Source organism: Ammospiza nelsoni, chromosome 2 (assembly GCF_027579445.1).
Source record: "Ammospiza nelsoni isolate bAmmNel1 chromosome 2, bAmmNel1.pri, whole genome shotgun sequence".
Lineage (NCBI taxonomy): Eukaryota > Metazoa > Chordata > Aves > Passeriformes > Passerellidae > Ammospiza > Ammospiza nelsoni.
The window spans coordinates 93,423,127-93,444,041 of NC_080634.1; the positions used below are offsets into that span (position 1 = coordinate 93,423,127).

General features: G+C 41.3%; 1 protein-coding gene across 1 annotated transcript in view; it reads right to left on the reverse strand.

Moving 5' to 3' along the window:
- The window catches only part of TMEM255B (transmembrane protein 255B), a 68,739-nt gene extending 48,247 nt beyond the window's left edge, over positions 1–20,492 (reverse strand). Inside the window, exons 1-3 of the mRNA XM_059466493.1 lie at positions 20,435–20,492; positions 13,084–13,226; positions 8,577–8,639 (exon numbers count right to left, since the gene is read on the reverse strand). Of these exons, the coding sequence (XP_059322476.1) occupies positions 8,577–8,639; positions 13,084–13,226; positions 20,435–20,492 (264 nt within the window). The remainder of the gene's footprint in view (positions 1–8,576; positions 8,640–13,083; positions 13,227–20,434) is intronic.
- Positions 20,493–20,915: the final 423 nt, after the last annotated feature.

Below are 20,915 nucleotides of genomic sequence, written 5' to 3' on the forward strand. Positions count from 1 at the left end.
ACTTGCTTTACATTTTCTAACAGAAGAAACAGAAGGAAACAAAAAAAAAAAAAGGATTTTTTTTTCCTGGTGCAGGGTTAGCTTTATTATCCATAATGCTCTTTTCAGCCTTCACAACATCTTAGAACCACAGATCATCCTGGTAACCATTACTGCAGTTCCTGATTTCCTTCTAGCAGCAGCACATCTCAGCTTTACTCAACTCATTCAAACAGCACTGCTGTATTTTGTCCCAAGTCTGAATTGATCCAACCCCCCTACTGGCTGATCTTCTTATTTCAAGGAGATGCACTTCATCTGCTCTGCTCCTGTGTTTTCACTCCTTTTAGAGATATTTTTTTCAATAGCTGCTCTACTTTTCTTCCATCCCATTAAATCAGGTGTGCGATCAGCCCCCTTTCCTCTGTTTCAGACTCCTATTGTTATGTAGGGCAGCACTGGGGCTCCTCAGGGCAGTTCAGTCTAGTGTGCTTTTCCAGATAGTGCCACTCTCTGGCCACCCTTACACAGAAAAGAGAAAAAAAAAATCACCCTGATTCACAGCTGGAGAAATGCTAATGGTTTTGGAACCAGTTTAATCAAGACTTAGTCCAGTAGGCAGTTCAACCTGGTAAGAATTCCTCTTGGGAAATATCAACAAAAGCACTTAGATAAGAACAGTTAAAAATTATTACACACTTGGGGACATCAAATTCACTCTAAAAGAAAAAGCTAAACACAGCATTAAAGGAAAGGGAACAAAAGTGAAACAAATTTAGATTCACTGATTAACAGTGCTGACATTATAGGAATTCATCACATATTTCTTTTTATGGATGCTCTTTTATTGATTAAGCTGGAACAAGGTCATTTCATCACTTAAACAGCTGTTCTGGGTGGTATGAGAACAATAACCCAAAAATATATAGCATACCATGTGTCATAAAAGTTTATGTTTCCTGATAAAAAATGGTGGAATTTACACAGATTGAGACTGTCAGAGCTGACTGTTTGAGCAGCAAGAACTGTTTTTACACCAAAGTCTGTTTTGACAAATCCTCTTTCCCTGAACAGTAATTGCATACACACATCCTCTTTAAAGAAATGCATTAATTACAAGGTTTTTTGGTGGTGAAATTCTACCTGCAGGGTCTGGAAGATTGTATCTGTCCATCAGGGATGTCGGCTATTTAATTTGTGCTAATTCTTCCACAAGAGGTTCAGAAACTGCCTGTCCTTTCCACAGGGCACAGCCCACCTCACCTTCTTCACCATGCACACACCAGAAATTAGATTCCTTACGGACACTTTCTAGCCCATGATCCTGCCTGCTAGGAAGAGTAATTGACATCTTCATTGTTCCACAAACACATTTCATGGGTCATCAGGTTTACTTTTGTTTTCAGCTGTGTGACAGAAATGCTTTCATTACATAAACAGCACAAGAAAACAAACTGGCAGTTAAGAAGTGCTCTATTATGCACTTAATCCTGTGTGCTGTTCCCAAGCAAGATCTGAAAGGAACCACATCCCAAAAGACTGCCATTTAATAAGATAGAGAACTTAAACTGACTTTGTGGCTTGAGTCTCTGACTCTAAAGAATGGTGACAGCCTTTAAAGACTTCAGTATTGGAAATAAGCTCTGGTGGTGGAGAGACATTTTCATTCATACAGGTATGCATCTTTCTGTTTCTATTGAATTTAAGCTTCCAGAAGCAAAGCAAACTAAAGTAATTCCTGTTGCCAAGGAAGCTCTCCAAATAGAAACCAAAGAATCTCTTTCAAAATTTCTCCTTTTGTAACCAACATTCCACTTCTGTCTTCCAGTGAGGTGAGAAACCTGAGGTGGGTAAGACCTGAGACTGGTACAACCAGTGGACCAGCAGAGGGCTGTGTGGCAGGGAAGAACTGCAGTGCTGGGCTGCAGGTGGAGGTACTTGGTGTCATCTCTAGCTGTGTCAGACACAGCCCTGATGATGGAGCACAAAGATTGCTACAGACCTGACTGTGCTTCCCATTACTGCTGAAACAACCTGGCACACACATCTATGAAGAGTGTAAAAAGCACTTTGCAAAATAAAGACATAATGTCAGTGGCACAGTGGCATAGACCCCTTTGTCATTATTACAGGTATTTTCCAGGACACGTCAGCTGTAAATTCATAAATGTACATGTGTGAGCATATATTACAGGTTAGGTATTACATGGTTATAATTTCATACTAGATTTCTATATTAAAATATTTACATATAAATAAATATTTGCATGTCTAGCTGATGAATCTGTGCTGGTAAAATCTGAAAGCATACACATGTAGACATGTAATATGAAATGCCAATCCATAAGGAACTAGATCAGGGAAGAGCTGAAACACTTCCCACACCTCCTTTCATAAATTGCACAGTGAAAGCATCTATTTTTGAGTCTTTGAACTTCAAAATTCTCCAACACTGTTGGGAAATTTATGCTATCTATCTTCAGGCATTTCACTCACTGACAACACTTAGATGATGGTTTCACACCACAGTGAGTTGATATAACAGATTATTCCTGGCAAAAGGGACAAGTCTTGTTCCCTCCTTCCACAGATTCCTCTCCACCCTTACCCATGCAGCCCCACCAGTTAGCTTGTGCTGTGTCTGATGCTCACTTGGCTGTGAACCTTTTTACTCACTTAACCAGTGCAGAGTATTTCTAGCCAGGGCAGGGCAGAGGAGCAGAAGGAGTCAGCAAGATAGAGGAAGGAGCAAAGGAAGGAAGATAAAAGAGCTCTTTGTGTCAGTGGGTATTTACATTTATTATAAATTGGAAATCCTCACATTAAGTGCATAAGGTCAAAGAACTGCATAAAGAAATCCAAAGTATTTTACTTGGTCTTTATTCATGGACTATATAACACTAATAATAGAAAAATGTCTCTCATAATTTTATACTATTAGAAACAACTTTTCCACTTCTTTACAGTTTACTTGCCCACAGAACTTTCTTCTTTTAATTTTACTTGTCTTCATTTTGGAAGGTGCTTTCATACCCACCAATATATCACCTATCCTCCTCCTCTACAGCTGAAATAACTTAGCCTTCAAAACATTTCCAGTTATTAATCTCACTTCTACTCCTGTTTTTGTGGAATATTTTCCTGCATTACAGGGAATAACACAGATTTCCCAGACCTACCATGGATAGACCACATTCCAAATCCCTTCTAAAAAGGGTTAAAAGGGGCCTCAATGCTGATTCCTGCACAATAAGGCAGCTAATACCCAAGACTTCACCATGCTTATGGGCCATCTACACTTAGGCTGGTCTGCTCTTAACTAGAAATTACACAGAATTCTAGTATGATATCTTCTGTAATATACTCAATATTATAGAAGAGAAATATAATTGTCACTTAACACAGGATTTTTCTTACCACACTTTAGCTAACTACAACTCCAGAATGTAGTGTAAACCACCCTTCAAGGTCTCTTCCAGAACCTAAGGAGAGAACAAGATGCCTCTGAAGAGCACCTCATCACAGTCTTGAAGAGCTAGTCATGAGAGCAGGAAGACATTCTCAAAGAATAAGCTACTTGAAGTTATCAGCTAATAAGATGCTGTTATATTTTGAAAAAATGCGGATTCATAAAGAGGACCCACTCGAGCTCATTCAAGTGTGTCAACCTATTCTGATTATCTTTATATAAATCTTGTCTGTTTCTGAAATGTGCAGTTAGATCACACCACAAAACCTAGCACACATTTATGCCTGAAAAGGCATCAGTAGGTCTTTTCCATTTCAATAATTTCAAAGGTGCTAAACAAGAGAAGGATAATTACTAATATCTTCCATTCTTAATGTTTTTACCTCAGCATTAATTGTTTTTCTCAGAACTGTGTAAAATATCAGCATACAGAAAATCAACACTGAAAGAAAGAAGTGCTGTTAACTTTGCCAGAAACTCCTAAACCAGGAGAGAAATAATACCTTGGTAGTTACAAAGATTACCTTTACATGTTCTGCATTTCCTCTGCAATAGGCTTCTTCCATTTATTTGCAAAGGAACATCAAAGATAGCCTCAGGGGATCTGCAGAATTTCAGAATTTCTTTCTTTATTAAAACAAGCTGCTTTAATTAGCCTAATATGTGATATGAAATCAATCAGTAATTAGTATCTTTGATCAAAATCTGCACTAAAGCTCAATTCTTCAGAATGTTTGATTTGCAAACAGCAAGTGAAACAGAACATGTTTGAAGAGAGCTAATTAGGTGTATATATAGCAGTATTTTTGGGGGGTGTATATATTAATAACCATCACCTTTACATAAAATGCCCAGTGGGCATTTTCTGATGGGCAATTTCTAAGATATATCGGTTTTGAAAAAAAGTGAAAGAGGTTTGCCTCTTCTGAAGGTTGGCTCACACATGTACCTGCTTAAAAAAATCCTCTATTCTGAAACAGAGCTAAAGTCCGGGGTTAAGAAAATAATCAGAGATTATACTAAAATCCTACCTCACACAATGTCAATGCAGGACAGGGATGCTTGCACTGTAAGGGAAGTCTATCAACTGAAAACAGAAAAGAAAATTATTGCTTTGTTTCTCCAACTTCAGCTATAGTGTCTTTTCAACACTTCATTCACAATCTAACTCTTGTTGGGAAGCAAGCATATTAAGGCACCTAAAGTTAGCATCCCTTGAGAAGCCTGAATAAATAGCTTTGCCTTTTCTGTCTGCGTGCAGAGCTCCATGTTTGTACCTTCCTCATGTTTTCAAATTCTGCTTTGTTGGAAGCTTTGCCTCCATTTCTCTGAACAAGTCAAGGACCAGGCTGAGCACTAGATTTATATGTGAGTATATCCTAGACATGTCAGTGAGAAAATTAAATGTTTTAGCATGAAGAAAACATGAGGAAGCCTCAGCAGTGGATGACTTTGGGTGTCAGACCTGCTTCACACAGCTGCTTCCACCCTAATTACCAGGATTTGTGATTACTCACCATCTCATGATGGGTCACTCCTGCTCCAATGACCCCTCCCCATCCTCCCTGTGTCCTTTTCTCTCCTGTACCTTCTCCCAAGCCCTTCCTGTCTGCTCTCTGCCACAGCTGTGCTGCTCTCACTGCAGCTCCCACAGCCCTAGTGAGGGCTCTTGCAGGCAGCACTGTGATACTGCAAACATTCAAACCCTGGCAGCTATGATGCTGCTCTTGAACCTCCCCATGGCTCTTGAAGGCACCACAGCTTCAGGGTGCTCATTTTCAGCCTTGCAAACACTATGGCTGGGTGAGGCTGGCACTGGAGAGAAGTGTGAGTGGAAGCTGTGAGCCATTGCTCGGTTTATGCATAGGCTTAGCTGAAACTGCATGGTGTCACATCGACATTGCACATTCAGGGAGTGATTCATTTCTGGGTGCAAGCTCGTGCCACCTCCTCAGAAAATACATATTTTCTGAGGAGAAAAAGCTCTCCCTCAGCATTACTCACTGCTCTCAGCTCAACTCTATTGCCAGGAGCCCCCTGCATACCCAGCCTTCCCCACTCCTGCATGTAATTTCAGCATTCACTTCCTAACTGGAAATACTTTGTACTGTAATGTGAGGAGATGGCAAGCAAGCAAACAAGCAAGAACACTTCACGTCTTACAATCAAATCCATTTGATTTAGGCAGTATCATGTTTTTCACTCATCTGGCTGGACTAAGTGTGTCTTTGGAATGAAACAACACCCAGCTACGCACTGCCCTTCAATCCATAACCTGCTTTGCAGAGCGCAAGAGAGACAAAAAGGAACAGTGACACATTATGCTTGAAATGCCTTCTGTTTGCCAGTTAGAAGCATCCCAAATCAGTGCAAATCTTCAGTCAAAGGGAAATTTTGTTCTGCTGCTGCCAAGCTTTGCATATCAGAGCCAAGCACAAATGCTAAGAGCTGAAGTGAAATCATGCTAGTCAATGAGGCAGAGCCTGCTTCTTCAAGCAGCAGTTCCTTTGAATTAAGAGTTATACCTTGGTCAGCACATTGAACTCCCACTGCAGGCTCTGGGATGCCAAGAAGGAGGTCAAAGAAGTGCAACATTATTAATGTTATGTTTTAAGAACAGACCATTGTCCACTCTGCCTAACTGTACTTTTGTTCTTTCTCAAACTCTGCGCTCATCAGTTACTGAATGCTGGGACTTTGCTGTATTGGTTCTGCTAATCATTATATATTTTATGTTGCATTTAGCATTTCATCAACCATGAAAGAACCTGGACTTAAAATGGACAGGTCACAGTGAAATAGAACTTCAAGACAAAAAGAGAAATAGATTTAAGTAGAATGGTCAATTTAAAATAGACTTTTTCCACTAGTAAAACTGACTTTGCATTCATTGTCAATTGAAATAACAAATAAAAAATGAACTACTGAGTCATTACAGGGGCCAGATAACTGTCAGAGCTACATGGGTTAAATTCAAATTATACTGCAGTAACTGCTCAAAGGTAGTCTAGTTAAAATAGAATTAACTGAGTAAGCAATTTCTTTTCCTTTCCACTCCCTTTTGTCCTGCTGCAATGCATATAGTTTTTAGGTATAGGTGTACAACATTTATTCTACATTTCTGTGTTACTTTCAATCTTTATAATGATGGTTGCAAATGTGTTAAAGCTGCCCTAAACCCTTCCAAATAAATATTCTCAGTTATGTCCCAAGGAGTAGCTACTGCCTTCCATTGTAAACCCTTTCAATGTCATGTCCAAAACTTTTAAAACCATCAGCTCAGTCTCAGCAAAGACAGTGTTAAAAAACCCACTGTGGATGGTTCTCAAGGCAAGATGCATAATTAAAATTTCTAGGTATTCTCTTAGTCTACTCCCCAGAAACCCAATCTTCCAACAGCCAAATAATCTGTAAATGTTATAAGCAGAAAGCGGTTTTCCTTGTTCCATGCTGGGAAATGCAAACAGGCACTAATCCCAAGCATACTGGACACTTATGTCTCCACAGTCCCCGTGTAAATGACACAACATGTCAAGGAATACATACTTTAACTGCTGCTTTGCCACCTTTTGGCTTTTCAGACATTTTACTTTTGCTAAGGACAGAAGCATAGAAAACCACAAGGCAGATTAGAAGAAAAGTGAAAAACCAAACAACCCTAAAATATTACGCCTGTTAGTAAGGTAGTATGAATGCTGTGGAAGATAAAGCTATTTTCATCTGCCCAGCACTGAGCCTGCAACTTGGACCCTGCTGTTCACCCTGGTCTCTGATGTAGAAACCAGGAGCATTAGTTCTTAATTAAGCTGTTTTGTTAGTAGCAAAATCAGTGACACCTGACCTACTGCGGATTTTTGTCTCACAGGTCATGTCCCATTTGGATTCTCTACTTTTAAATAGTGGTGAGCTGACATTGCAGCCTTTACCACTGTGGAGGAACTAAGTCACAATTCTCTCTTCTACCCACTTGTGAATTTTCATGAAACTTGAAGGAATTGCACACCTTTGAAGCTTCTACCTCCCTCCCGAATTTGCTTGGAACATGGACAACATGTTCAAAAAATGGAAGAGAGAACAGAAAAAGAAGAGACAAATATCACAGCTTTATAAATCTTATTTCTTTGTGAAACCCAGCTAGAAACAGAAGTTAAAAGCAAGGGAATTCTTGCAAATACACTACTGACACTTACAGGTAATGCAAAAAAAAGAGTGATATACTATGAAGGAGTAATATTATGACTATTTGTAAGTAAAGTAGTTACTTATTAGTAAAATGCAAGCTAAATCCATCAGTTTCTCCTCTGAGCTTAACACCACTCTTGATTTATACCACGGAAAGCTCTGCATTATGAAATTAATCATATTTCATGATGCTTGGCTATAATCAGTCTACTGTGAAGTGCCCATTGGACATGCTGTTATTCAACCAAGATTGTTACTTTTTGCAAAGAGCGAAAGTAAATTGTTAAGAATTCCTACAAATTCCTTCCTCCTTCTTACACCCTCCTTTACCCAAATGCCCCAAAGACTTTCTATGACTTCCTCATACAAATAAAAGCAAAGTATTTGGGAAGCCAAGCTAAATTTACAAACAAATCACACAGCATCTCAGATCCTGTCTGACATAGCCAGGCAGTCTTAACAGCAAGAGCTCTGAATTTTTTTCCTTCTATTTAACAAATATTGTTTCAGGAAAGTGTTCCTGACAAACTTCTGGGACAGGATATCATCTGCTAGGGTGGAGCTGTTCATGTCACTTGTTGCTGCTCAAACTGCTGTTTTGCTCTCTTCCCATCTTTTTCCCAGTTAGATGGTCCTGGCCAAGCTCTGGCACTTAAGTGATTCTGCCCTCAGTCAATTCAACTCACTGAACCAGCAGGAAAGTAAATTCAGCACAACAAAGTAAACTGCTTTTGTTTTGCCTTGTATAAAGGAACTTACTGGCCCATTCATGCTTCTCTAAAGCTTCTCAGAAGTGGTGACACAAATAACTAACACTTTGAGGCTGAAGCAGTTTTAAGTCAACTGGAAATCTCTGCTTTTCATATTTAATACAATCTGATACAAAAAAAAAGAAAAATTAAATTAAATTAAAATGTAATTAAACATTAAAATTAATGTTACTTACTATTTGTCTTCTGTTTTCTACCAGGTAGATGCCAACAATCCCTAGGAAAGATCCAAAGCCAAGCTAAGGCAAAGAACAAAACCAACAGAAATGCATGAGGTCAGCTTATCTGGACAACATACCAACACACACAGTGATATCTGAGCTAATGCACCCCACAGATGGGCTAAATGGGGTGGTCAAGGGAAAAGGTGGAAGTTACTGTTGGACATAAATCAGACAATGTAATGGGAAATGGCCAGGACTGCAGGTCTTTCATAGCTCAGTGCAAAATTTGTCATGCAGAAACAGAAGTCTGTATAGACTATATAACCTGACTACTGTTACCATTGTCATGTATAGTTTTACACACTGTAAAGCAAAAAACTAAGTAAAGTAGGAGAAAAAAACCCACTTACATTTAGTCCACACATCATAATTTTTGAAAATTGCAAAGCTTGAGGCAATTGCAGACAGTTTTTCTCAAAAAATTAACGTGTTCCCCAAAGTTCAAACCTTTAGAATTATACCTGTTTGATTTTAATGATTAGACACTATCACACAACCCAGAAAAAATCCTTGCTACAATGCTAAAAGAACCAGTACAGCCACAGGAGGGAGAGAGAGGGGAGGAAGGGACACTGAAGTAAGCTGGCCTTAATGTTCCAGTGTTGCTTCAACATTGGGATGGTAGGAAAAGCCTCCTCCTTGTGATGGGCTCATGAAGGTTTGGAGCAGTAGAAACTCCTTGGATTCCCAGTTCCAGCCCCACTCTGTAATGAGGCCTCTGAACCGAGCTCAGAGCCTCTCCTCCAAGCACAAATGAAGTTTTTAAGGACTACATGTCCCAGCCAAGGGCTTAGGCAATGCCCGTAAATTCCTCGCTGTTCCGCACAGCTGCTCACAGCAGAAAGCAAATCCCTGCAAGCACTTTGCCCGCTCGGTATCACCAGAGGAATCCGTCACTCGCTCTCAGGAAAGCCACTGTACGGAAAGGAGATTTGCTCTTGAGTGCTTTGGGAAATTTATGTGAAAGGGAGGCTCAAGGACTGAGAGCAGAGACTTTGAAGGAGTGGGCAAGTGCACCCATGCTGACAGCTAAATAGTAGAGACACTTGGAACAGCGAGCAAGGACACTCTGTTCAGGGGACAGCAACTTTGCAAATTAAGATAACTACATCAAAATGACATCTGGTTCCAAGCCCCATTTTTCATTCCAACAGGAACAATCCATAAAGCCTCATTTATGGCTGATGCAGGGAACACAAAATGAGTAATATCCATGCGAACAAAGAGAATGACCAAACACAGAACAATAACAATTAAATCAGAAGGAGAAGAATCACAGAGATCATGATGAAAGCCACAGCATTATTGAAATTGTTTTAGGGTCATAGGAGCTAGTTTTTGTCTTTTTAGACAACAGGCTGTTTGGGAGCTCTGGGAGTAGTCCAGGTCAGTATGGTGCTGGGGACCCTGTTGAAAGAGTATAGAAATAGCAAACAAAATAATACAGTAAGTAGTCACAGAGAAGTGACATTAAATATTTAAGTATAAACAATATTTGTAAGGAAATGAGGCTGAAGCAGTTCCAACTCTGTCTTTGCAGATCATTCCAAAAATGCAGTCCAAACAGATGCTCAAGCAGTAGTCTACTAAATGCAGACACCTTCCAAAGAGTAATATTATATTAACTCATCTCACACAGAAATATTTTGTGTTCAATTACTTTGGATGCATAAGTGTGGTAATACCTAGCACTATAAAGATGTATTTAGAAAAAAGTTTTTTTTCAAAACAAATTACAAGTGACCACATATGCAGGGAAATTGAGGCACTTAACTCTTCATGAAGCCAGTGGGAACTTGGTAGAAGCCAAAATGTATTATGGATCTAACCCTGAAGACCTGTTCTGTAAATACTTCTAGAAACAAGTAAATCTCTACCAGTGGATAGTGTTACTCATCTTCATAGGTGTCTTCAAGGCAGGGTTAATTAATTCTGCATAGTTTTTAAGACCAAAATTGCTTACCTAAGGGCAGTGGAGGCTTCACCTCATCTACCAGCTGTGAAATTAATATTTTACTACTGAAGTCTATGAGAACTAGACTTCATTTTAAATTTAAATTAACACTGTCTGTCCTTATATTCTTGCTTTTCTCTGAGCCCAGCAGTTAAATATGTAGTGACAAATTCACTCCCCCGGTTTAGGTATCTGAGAATCTGGGATCAGGGCTATGCTGGTTTTCCAAGCTCCCTCTACTGTCAGCAGAGAAGAGAAGCACTTTTTGAGGAATATTCAGGTCATTCTGAAGGAGATGATGGTGAGAGGGGATTCTGCCCCTCTGCTCTGCTGGGATCCCACCTGGAGTGTGCCCTCAGTGGGGCTCCCAGCATAGCAAGGACATGGACATGCAGGAGTGAGGATAGAGCAGGGCCACAAAGACAATCAGAGGGCTGGAGCACCTCTCCTACGAGGGCAGGATGGGAGAGTTTGGGTTGTTCAGCCTGGAGAGGAGAAGGCTCTGAGGAGAACCAATTACTGCCTTCCAAATCCTAAAGGTGCCTTTCAAGAAAACACAAAGACAAGACAAGAGGAAATGCTTTCAAACTGAAAGAAGATGGGTTTAGATTAGATATTAGGCAGAAATTCCTTACTGTGAAGGGGGTGAGACTGCAATAGGGTGCCCACAGAAGCTGTGAGTGCCCCATCCCTGGAAGTGTACAAGGCCAGGTTGCATTGGACTTTGAGAACCTGGTCTAGTGAAAGATGTACCTGTCCATGGCAAAGGAGGTGAGTTAACCTTTAAAGTCCCTGCCATCCCAAACCATTCTACAATTCTGTGACAGTCGTTCTGCCAATGCTGCACTGGAGTCAGTCACTTCTGGCAGTGAGGCAGAAACAGAACAGTGCTGTCACACACCTCTGACCGGCTTTTGGCAAGATACCATGTAAGATTTGCACAGCACTTTAAATTCTTGCTAAATGTTTGTTATATTTAATATCTTGATGGCATTTACATTGGCAATTACGAAGGAAAATTATTAATAACAGGTTTTGTTTCCAAAGCATTCTAATAAATTCTTACTTTTCTATTTAATACTGAAAACAAGATTTTCAAACAATATTTTAGCAGGTGATGTTTTTCAGATGAGTGAGTAGACATTGCATTATTCCTACAAGAAACTAAATGCTGAAATAACCTGTTTTGTACACATGGGTTTATTACTTATTAAAACCAGCAGTTTAAAAATGAAACTTCTTTCTAGGGATGAATGCAGATAATGTGGTCTTACAAAAGATTTTATGTCAAATTTTGGAAGAAGAGAGCTTTATCAATATTAATCTATCTATTTTAGGTTAATGAAAGAGAAAATCATTTTGTCGAGGACTTATTCCTGGAACTGCTTTTTGCTCTATTTTTAAAACACCAGTCCTTATAGATCATTGTCCTAAAATTATCTTTCTCAAAGTCCTGCTCTCAACATAACACTAAGATGTAAGAGGAATTGTTTAGGAGGAATAGTTCTAACTCACAAATTATTAATGTATGCACAGTATTAGAAGATCCATATCCCTCTTCCCTGGGCATTTCATTCCATAGAGAGCAAGAAATTATGGTACCTTACAACATACTTTGGCAGTAGTGGAGACACACACCTAAGCAGTGTCTTACTGTAAACATGTGAATTTCCTCCTTCACCTCTACCTCCCCTTAGTTGACCCAGCCCTTCTCTGTTTGCTGCTCACACTCCTCGTATTTAAAACTCAGCCCAGGTATATTTTTTTTTTCTCCAGGCATTTACACACTTTGGGATATAACTGATCCCTTCTCCTGAGATCAGAAAGGGCCTTGGGGGTTGAACCAGCAAGGGGCTGGCAGGGTTACTCCTCCCCAGAAGTCACAGAGGCACCACAGGGCAAAGCAGGCAGAGCGTGAACCTTGTGCCCACTGCAGGAAGGCTTTTAACAGTCTGTTCCCAAGGCAGAAACAAGACTAAGAATTTTGGAAACAGGATCTTGTATGAGAGAACTGGAAGCAAGCCTGCAAGAAAGGATGTTAGGGATCAGCCTCCACTTGTCCCTGCCGTGGACACAGCAGAATTCCTGGCACACAGACACAAGAGTGGAGTGGCTCTTCCTTCCACCAAAGCAGTAAACTTCTAAAGGGTTGTTCAAATCTATCCCGTGCCTACTGTCCAGTCACACAGACACCCACCTCTAATGGAGACCAGTGGGAGTCTAGCACAGGTTTTCACACAGTTCCCTGAGCCCAGCACAGTGCAGTCTTGAACTCCTTCCATTCCCTAAAAGCCTCCCCTTTGGGGCACTTCAGAAAAATAGTTTACCCCCCTGCCTTACAACACAGTAGAACTAGATCAAAACAAAGCAGCATCTCTCTCCTGTGAAATGACATGGGACTAATGGGTTTGGTTTTTTTTTTCCAATCAGTCAGAGCTTCCCATTTACAGCTGATAATCACTTATTTGGATGTAGCTAATATTCTAAAATGGGGTTTTTACTTACAACAATGCCTGGGTAGTAGCCTCCCACAGTAACATTTTCTGTTCGTGTGGTAGCTGCCAGACCTATGGTGAGTATGAAAACAGACACCACCAGCAGTGCGACTGTGAACCAAAGGGAAGTCTTCTTCCTTTTTGCAAACTGTCCTGTAGGGAGTGAGGGGGGAGAGGAAAAAAGAAAAAGAGCTTTTAATTGCAATCTTTGCAGAACAAATACAAAATTCTGAAAGATTTTCTTTTGTTACTCTTTTCTGTAGATAATCCTCTGTTGTTCTCCCACTAAGGAAAATTGCTGCCAGAAAACAGAAGGAATTAAAACCTGCAGAGTTAGCTAGAGTATAGCTTAATGCTCATGCATTGGGTACTGACATGAGATGAGTTTTTATTAAACTGAACTGGAAGTCAGTGACAATGATAATTATATGATAATTATGATGATAACAATGATAATTATGCCTTGTCTTCAGTAACATTTTTAATTGTTGCTCACGTTGGTGAGATCTTGCAGGCCTTAAATTCTTACCTGTGTGAAGTGCCAATTTGACTCTATCTGGCCTGAACTTAAAAATTAATATTTTAAACAAGATTAGCAGGCGGTCTGCATGCTATCATGAAAATGAATGTGCTCTTCATGTTTACTGGGGTAAGAAATATGTATCCTTGAAGCAAAGCTGTAACAGTTTATCAGGTAATGATACATGAGAATATTCCAGCAGAGGCTGCTCAGTGAAATCCTTTCAGTCTCACTGGGATTTGGGTCCAGATACCCCAAAGTGAAAACCAGCACACTCACCTCCAGCTTGCAGCCTGCTCCAAGGCACTTAACCTGGTTATCCAGAGGCAGATCTGAGCTGTAGCCAGAGGTTACTCACACCAGGGCCCCAGCCCACAGCACAGACTTGTGTATGACTAAAAAAGCCATTAATACATGACTCTAACTAACAAAAGACACCCAAGTGGATCAAACTGTGGTCCTCATTTTTGGTGTTCTCACTGTGGAGTGTGCAGGATCACCCTGTAGCACTGGGCCATGCGATGCCATGGTACACTGCACCTGGGCAGGATGGAGCTCCTGAGAAAGCACAGCCTGGCCGCAGCAGGGCCAGTCTCTGTCCCCTGTGTTCTCAGGAAGCTGCCTGACTGCCCAGCCTCAGGAGAAGGCAGGGACTGTGATGTTCACTGAAGCCTGCAGGCAGCAGCCCTCAGCAGGTAGCAGGAGGTGAGAGGGGAAGGTAGGATAGTGTGGGTCAGGCTCTGGGGGCACTGCTGGAAGCAAAAGCAAGGGAAATGCAGGAAAAACAAAATGAAAGCCAAAGCCATTTGCAATGAGTCACTTGAGTTTTGTGGCCATTTTATAGTCACATAACTCAGTTAAATGTTCATAGTTCAAAAGCCAGACTAGATTAGTGATGTTTGCAAACCAAGTCAAATAATTTCAGTCAGGAAAAAAATGAATATATAATAACAAGTTGTGTTTGCTGACGTTTCTCCAGTAGAACAATGAGTCAAAATTATTCCAGTCTTTTAGTATGAAATACAAACCACTTTCCTAAAGACAAATACCATCTATTGAAGTTACAATAGTCTCTTTCACCTGCATGTACAAAGTTTTCCTGGTAATGATAAAAAATTAATTCCTAAGACTTGCCCAACACCTCTCCTCCAGCCTGTGTCTCTGCTATCTTCCTCTGGCAATTCCCTGTTAATCCATGGAGGGTCACTGGGCACATGGAAGCAGAGAGGTTCTTTGTTAGCAACCAGTTTTTCACCAAGTGTGTTGAGTTGAAGACGGTTCTTTCAGAGAAGACGGTTCACATGGCCAAGAGGGAAATGTAGATTTCAGATGTGCAGCTCCCCAAATCAGCTGTCATTCCTACAGATTAAAATGATTCATTCAACATATCTTCCAGATTGTATATAATATTTGATGCCCTTGCCATACCTTACCATCTTTGAAAAGTCATGGAGATTAAAGAATCCCCAAAGCTGAAGAAAGGCAAATGCTCTACCTGTTTTTAAAAAGGCCAAAATGAAGATTCAGGGAATTATAAACCAACCAACATCACCTTGGTTCCTGGGATGCTGGGACCAAAAAGGTGGAATAAGTTTTCTCAAACATTTCGGGGCACAGAAGGAAAAGGTGATTGGCAACACTCAGGATGGATTTACCAGAGCCAAGTCATGTCTGACCAGCCCAGGCGCCAGCTATGGCAAAAAGACTGGACTTGAGGAGCATTGGATGTCTTTTGCCTAAATTCTAGCAAGGTTTTTAACATGATGCCAAGTTGTGAGCAAAGGAAGGAACAGTGCATTGCAATGATGCAGGTCAGGGACTGCAGGGCTGCAAAGCAGCTCTGCAGGAAAGGACCTGGGGGTATTGGTAGATGATGAGCTGATCGTGAACCAGCAGTGTGCCCTGGCAACAGAATCCTGTACAAACAGGAGCATCATTAGTGGATCAGAGGAGCAACTACACCCATCCATTCAGAACTTTTTAGATGACACAATATTGCACTCAGTTTTGGGCCCTCAGTATAGGGAAATACATAAATTAACTGCAATGAATTCATCAGAGAACTGCAAAGAAGGTCAGGGGCTGGCTCTCTCTGTATGAGAAGAGGCTGAGGGAATGGGGCTTGCTCAGACTGAAGATGAGACGACTTTTGGCAGGGCTAGTTGCAGCCTTCCAATTCCTTTGGGTTGTTGTCAAGAGAACAGACTCAGACTTTTCATCATGGTGCACAGCAGGAGGAAAAAGACAGCAGACAAACTGAAACACAAAAAAGTGTTTCAGACTGGGTATAAGGAGGAAAAAAAATCAACATTAGGATGGTCAAATACTGGAACAAGTTCCCAAATAACTTGTGCCCTCTCCAGCTTTGGAGGTTTTCAGGATTCAAGCAGAAAAAGCACTAAGCAACCTGGCCTGACTTCATAGTTAACCCAGCTTTGAGCAGGAGGCTGAAATTGCAGCTGAGGTACCTTCCTACCTGAATTCTTCTATGTTTTTATGATAGTCAAGACAGCCAGACTGGAAGTGGGTTGGGTTATGTGGGCTCATATCCTCTGATATGAACCTGCAGCTGCAATGTAGACATACTCTAAAGGGACATAGGAACACAAACCTTCCCAAAGCCAGTGGGGGACATGCTCCTCAGCCAAGCCTTCTTGAAACCACTGAAAAGTGCCTGAGGAGCCAAGTTTTCTCAAAGTAGCACCTGTACTAGCAAAGGTTGATAAAACTGGATGGAGATAAACTATGGGTCCAACCCATCCTCCTGAGTTCTGATTATGAATAATGAAATACATGAGTTTTATCGCCCTGAATTCCTGGAAAATGTCTAAGGAAAAGCATGCTCTTATTTGTAATTGGAAAAAAATCTGATGTGGATTTAGTGAGACAGAATAGAAAAAGATGTCATTATTTGTAGGGACATTTTTTGGTATGAACTACATTTTGACACTGAAATTTACACATGCCAGAAGAAATTTATGAATGCAATACTCTTCAACCCTCATATTTATTGATCTTTTACCATCTGCATCTCAAAATAGAGGCAAATATCCAATTGTATCTCCCCTTTTCATAGTCTAGGAAACTCTGATAAATAACCACATCATTAGCTATGAACTCCACCCTTAGGAGAGATGACTTATGTGCAGGAGCACAGAAAGGCCCTTTCTGGAGAAGAGGCTGGCACATGTCTTATTCTTTTTCTCAAAGACTTCCACATGCTCAGAGAAGATGGATAGAAATCAGCCTAAATTGGTTTTTATAATGGCTGTTTCATTTTTATTAGTCACATGTCACTATAGGACACGAAAGAACCCAAGCTCACACTGCTGTTCTCAAAGTGAAGAAAAAAAAGAAGTTTATTTTCTAACTCTAACATTTATAGTTTTCTAAAAGAGACAGCAGATTGAAGGGTGACAGTAACACCTCTCCAATGACACTGGTCAAACCAACAGTCTATCAACTCTCTCTTCCTCCATAAAAGAATGCAAAACAATGAGTTATTTATAGAAAGTGTGTAAGAAAATTCACTGCAAGAATGTCAATATCAGAAAGCTTAGAAAACCTTAAAAAAAAGTAACAGTCACAACAATAAAAATCTTTGCTCCATCAAAGTATGGATAATTACATGCATATAAGCCACCAGCACACTGGGAGGCCAATGCAATATTTGCAAAGCCGCTTAATATCTTCAGAAGTTACTGCTGCAAAGGGTTCCCACAATTAAAAGGCTTCCTTTTGCAATTTCAGTCATGTTGGCTCCCAAGATGTTTCAAGCCTTTGTTTACTGCTGTTTGTGGCAGCTGCCATGCAGTTTATTTGGGTCTGTTTTTCATGTACCTGCCAGCGAAAGCCCCATGCCAGACTCAGGAGCCCTGTCTCCAGCTCAGGCAGCGTGCCTGGCCCAGCCTTCTTCCCTGACACTCTGTGGCAAGGCTTGGACTGAAGGCTGGCCATACACAAGAACAGCAGTTAAATTAAGAGCAGAGGAAATACTGCAGTCAATATTCGTAGCCTGAATTTTCTCCCAACACCAGTGTTCCTGGAGTGCAGGAAACAGTTAATGGAGGCTATTCGCTTTCCAATTTTTTAGTACTGAAGTAACTCTCAGAATAATTTTGACATTTATTACCTTCAACTTCTTTAGCAATGATTGGTATGAATATTATTAAGCTCCTAGTCTGGACCTTAATGCAATTTAATTATAACTTTAAGTTCTTATATTTAGCATACCAAAAACCAAGATTGTAGCAAGAAACCTTCTCCTATCCCTATTAGCATTAGCTTGAGGCTGGGGTCAATAGAGGGTGTGAATATGTTATTAACATCTATTGGCAATGTTCTTCAGCAGTTTTGGCCAGTGAAGTATTGACTAAGCCTTGGGCACTGAGATTTTTGCAGTATTAACTGCAGCAATAGGCACTACAGATAAATTAGAGAGGTAACAGAACTTCCACATGACAGGCTTGTGCTTTGCCTGGTGCAGACCTAAACTGTGCACAAAAAGGAACAGTCACAGAAACACTCTCTGCTTTGCTCACTAAACATCTCTCAGGAAAAGTATCTGCTTGAGCACTGCTTCCACAGTGGAAGATGAGAAAACACCACCAGGACAAGGCAGGGAGACACCAGACTGCTGCCTCCCTGGGACAGAGAAAGGCCTGTCAGGAGGGAAATTGACACCACCCTCCAGAGAGCAAAAAGAAAAAGCGTCCACACTCTGCTGCACTCAGAAAAAACTTCTGCCTGTTCTGCCAGAAAACAAAATTGTATTACAATGCTCTGTTTGCAATGGGTGGGGATTAAATTAAATTTATAGGAAGACAACGGAAAAATAAATGGTTTTGTGGGGAGGGTATGTGTGAGATTGCCAAGTGGTGGGTCTAATCATGAATAGGAGGGTCTAGATTTGAACAAAGCAAAGAGTGAGTTTAAGAGGGCAATGAATTAATTAATGATGAAACATGCCCATGGCACAGAATGTGTCCAGGGGCCAAGGGAAGGAAAGAATAGAATGAAACAGCATCTCTCCACCTTGGAAAACCTCCATACAATCTGCTACTAAACTTTAAAAAGTCTACATTTAGACCAAAGAAACTATACCTTGCTAACTTCACTACTTCTTTTAAAATCTATCTTCAGACATCATAAAGTTAAAAAGTGTGGCATAATTTTTGGTGAGGAAAAAAGTCGCTGTAGGACATAGCAGTTAGCTGGGATTATAATCACATTTGCTGAATATTGGCACTATATAATTCCATACCTGCTTCTTTGGTCTAGTTATGGTGATCAAAATGGAAACATTTCTTTCAAGTAATGCCCCAGACCAATGTTTATTAGCATCTTACCATGAGAAAAAGAAGGAAACTTTTGTAACAGGAAAAAAAAATACTGCATTTTTATTAGGTAATGGATACTACTAAAAATTATGACATATTTCAGAGAGTGGCATTAAGCTCACAGAAAAAGATAATTTAAGTGGAAATTCACCACAGCCAAACCTTAGTACCAAATGTATCCGCTGTTTTGCTGCTATTAAGAAAATTTTGAGGAGATTTTTGGAGCTAGATTATAAATTTTTAATTGCTGCAACATTCACTTCAGTGCCATCTCTCTCTCAACTACAGTTTTGTGTATTTTAAAAACTGTTTCATGCCAGTGAAATTGAATTAATCCTACATTGCGTCCCAAAATTAAATGTGACGGATTGAGATGCTTAAAAGACATGCTCACACCTGCTGCTGGTGATTACTTTCCCTTTTCTGATTAAATGCTTGACTTGTCCAGAGTGCTGAACTAATTAAACCAGATGCAACAGCATTCATTTCAAGCCACAAGACAGAAGCTTTTATCAGGCTCATCTCTTACCTTTTTCATTAATTTGTTGAGTAAGCTTCTACAAGTGCATTATATAGTCAAGACCATGGGAAACAGTTTACAATTCTACTACAAAATATCCATAGTGAACAAAATGAAAAAGCAATCCCACAAGCCCTGATACACTATGTAGTATGGCTATAGTAAGTGATACCATGCAGTATCACTATGACCTCATTGTCTGGCAGCAATTGTTTCACCAATAAATAATTTAATGAGCAGCTAATCACTAGTTTAAAGCTGGCATACAGATTCTTCTTTTTCTCATGACTACCTGAAAATGTTTTTAAGTTACAGCACTTCTTCCACGGCCACATTTTCAACACCAACATAATTTTTCTTCCAAGTTTAAGACAAAAATTAAGATCTGGTACATTTTTCACTTAGCTGTTAAGTGCATAGCAAAGTCTCTGCTTATCCTTTCAAATGTTACACAGAGTGATTGCCAGCAGTAAGTTCTGTATTTTCTAAACTTTAACAAATTCCGCTGGAATAAGGAAATACTTGACCTTTCTTTTGCCTATGTGTTTGTATTTCAGGACGTACGCTGTAAACACAAGCCATACAATTAGCAGAACCAGGAGGACGGGCACAAACCCAACACCTGTCCCCAGCCCCGCACCTGCGGGCACCGCCGCCTGCTCCAGCGGCCAGCACGACGGCTCCCGCATCAATTTCCCGTCCGCGTCCCGTACCAAGCTATTCCTCCGAACGTTCAACCTCCAGCAGAGGGATTCGCCCAGCGCACTGAAAGCTCTGAAGAAGAGCCGGTATTTTTAAACACGAGCGGATGAGCGGCAGCGCGCACGGCGCCGGGATCTCGGGCTGAGCCCCCCTGCACCGCCGCTCTGCGGGGCTCAGCCCGGGCACAGCCCCCGTCCCGTCCCTTCCGTCCCGTGCCGGGGCAGCGGCGCCGAGCCCGGGGCAGCCCGGCCGTCCAGCCCCGCCGTACCCCGGGGCTCACCTGTGGGGTCCAGCACGGCCAGCGGGCCCGGCACGGCGGGGCCGGGCGGCGGGACCATCCTCTCCCGGGGCGCTCCCTCCGCTCGGCTCCGCGCTGGCGCTGCCCGGGGCGCGGCGGGGCCGGGCTGGGGTTGCGGCCGGGGCGGAGCGAGCGGCGCTGCCGCCGCCGCGGGGGGACCCGGCCGCCCAGCCCGACCCAGCCCCGCTCACCGCGGCTCCGGTGCCGGCCCTCGGGGGAAGCACGGACCCGGCTTCTGCAGCCGTCAGCTGCTTCATTCATTATATGTCCTACCCGTGTCTCAGCGTTGGCGGCACGTCTGGATTTCTTCTTGACACCTGGTAGAGATCAGAATTGTCCCAAACTGTCCTTTCAGCTTTCTTCTTCACTTGAAAAAATATATTTCTATATAAAAATCAGAAATAAAATTCAACAGCATCAAAAATACTGAGTAAATTACTAAAGCTGGCATCTCAGTGACATG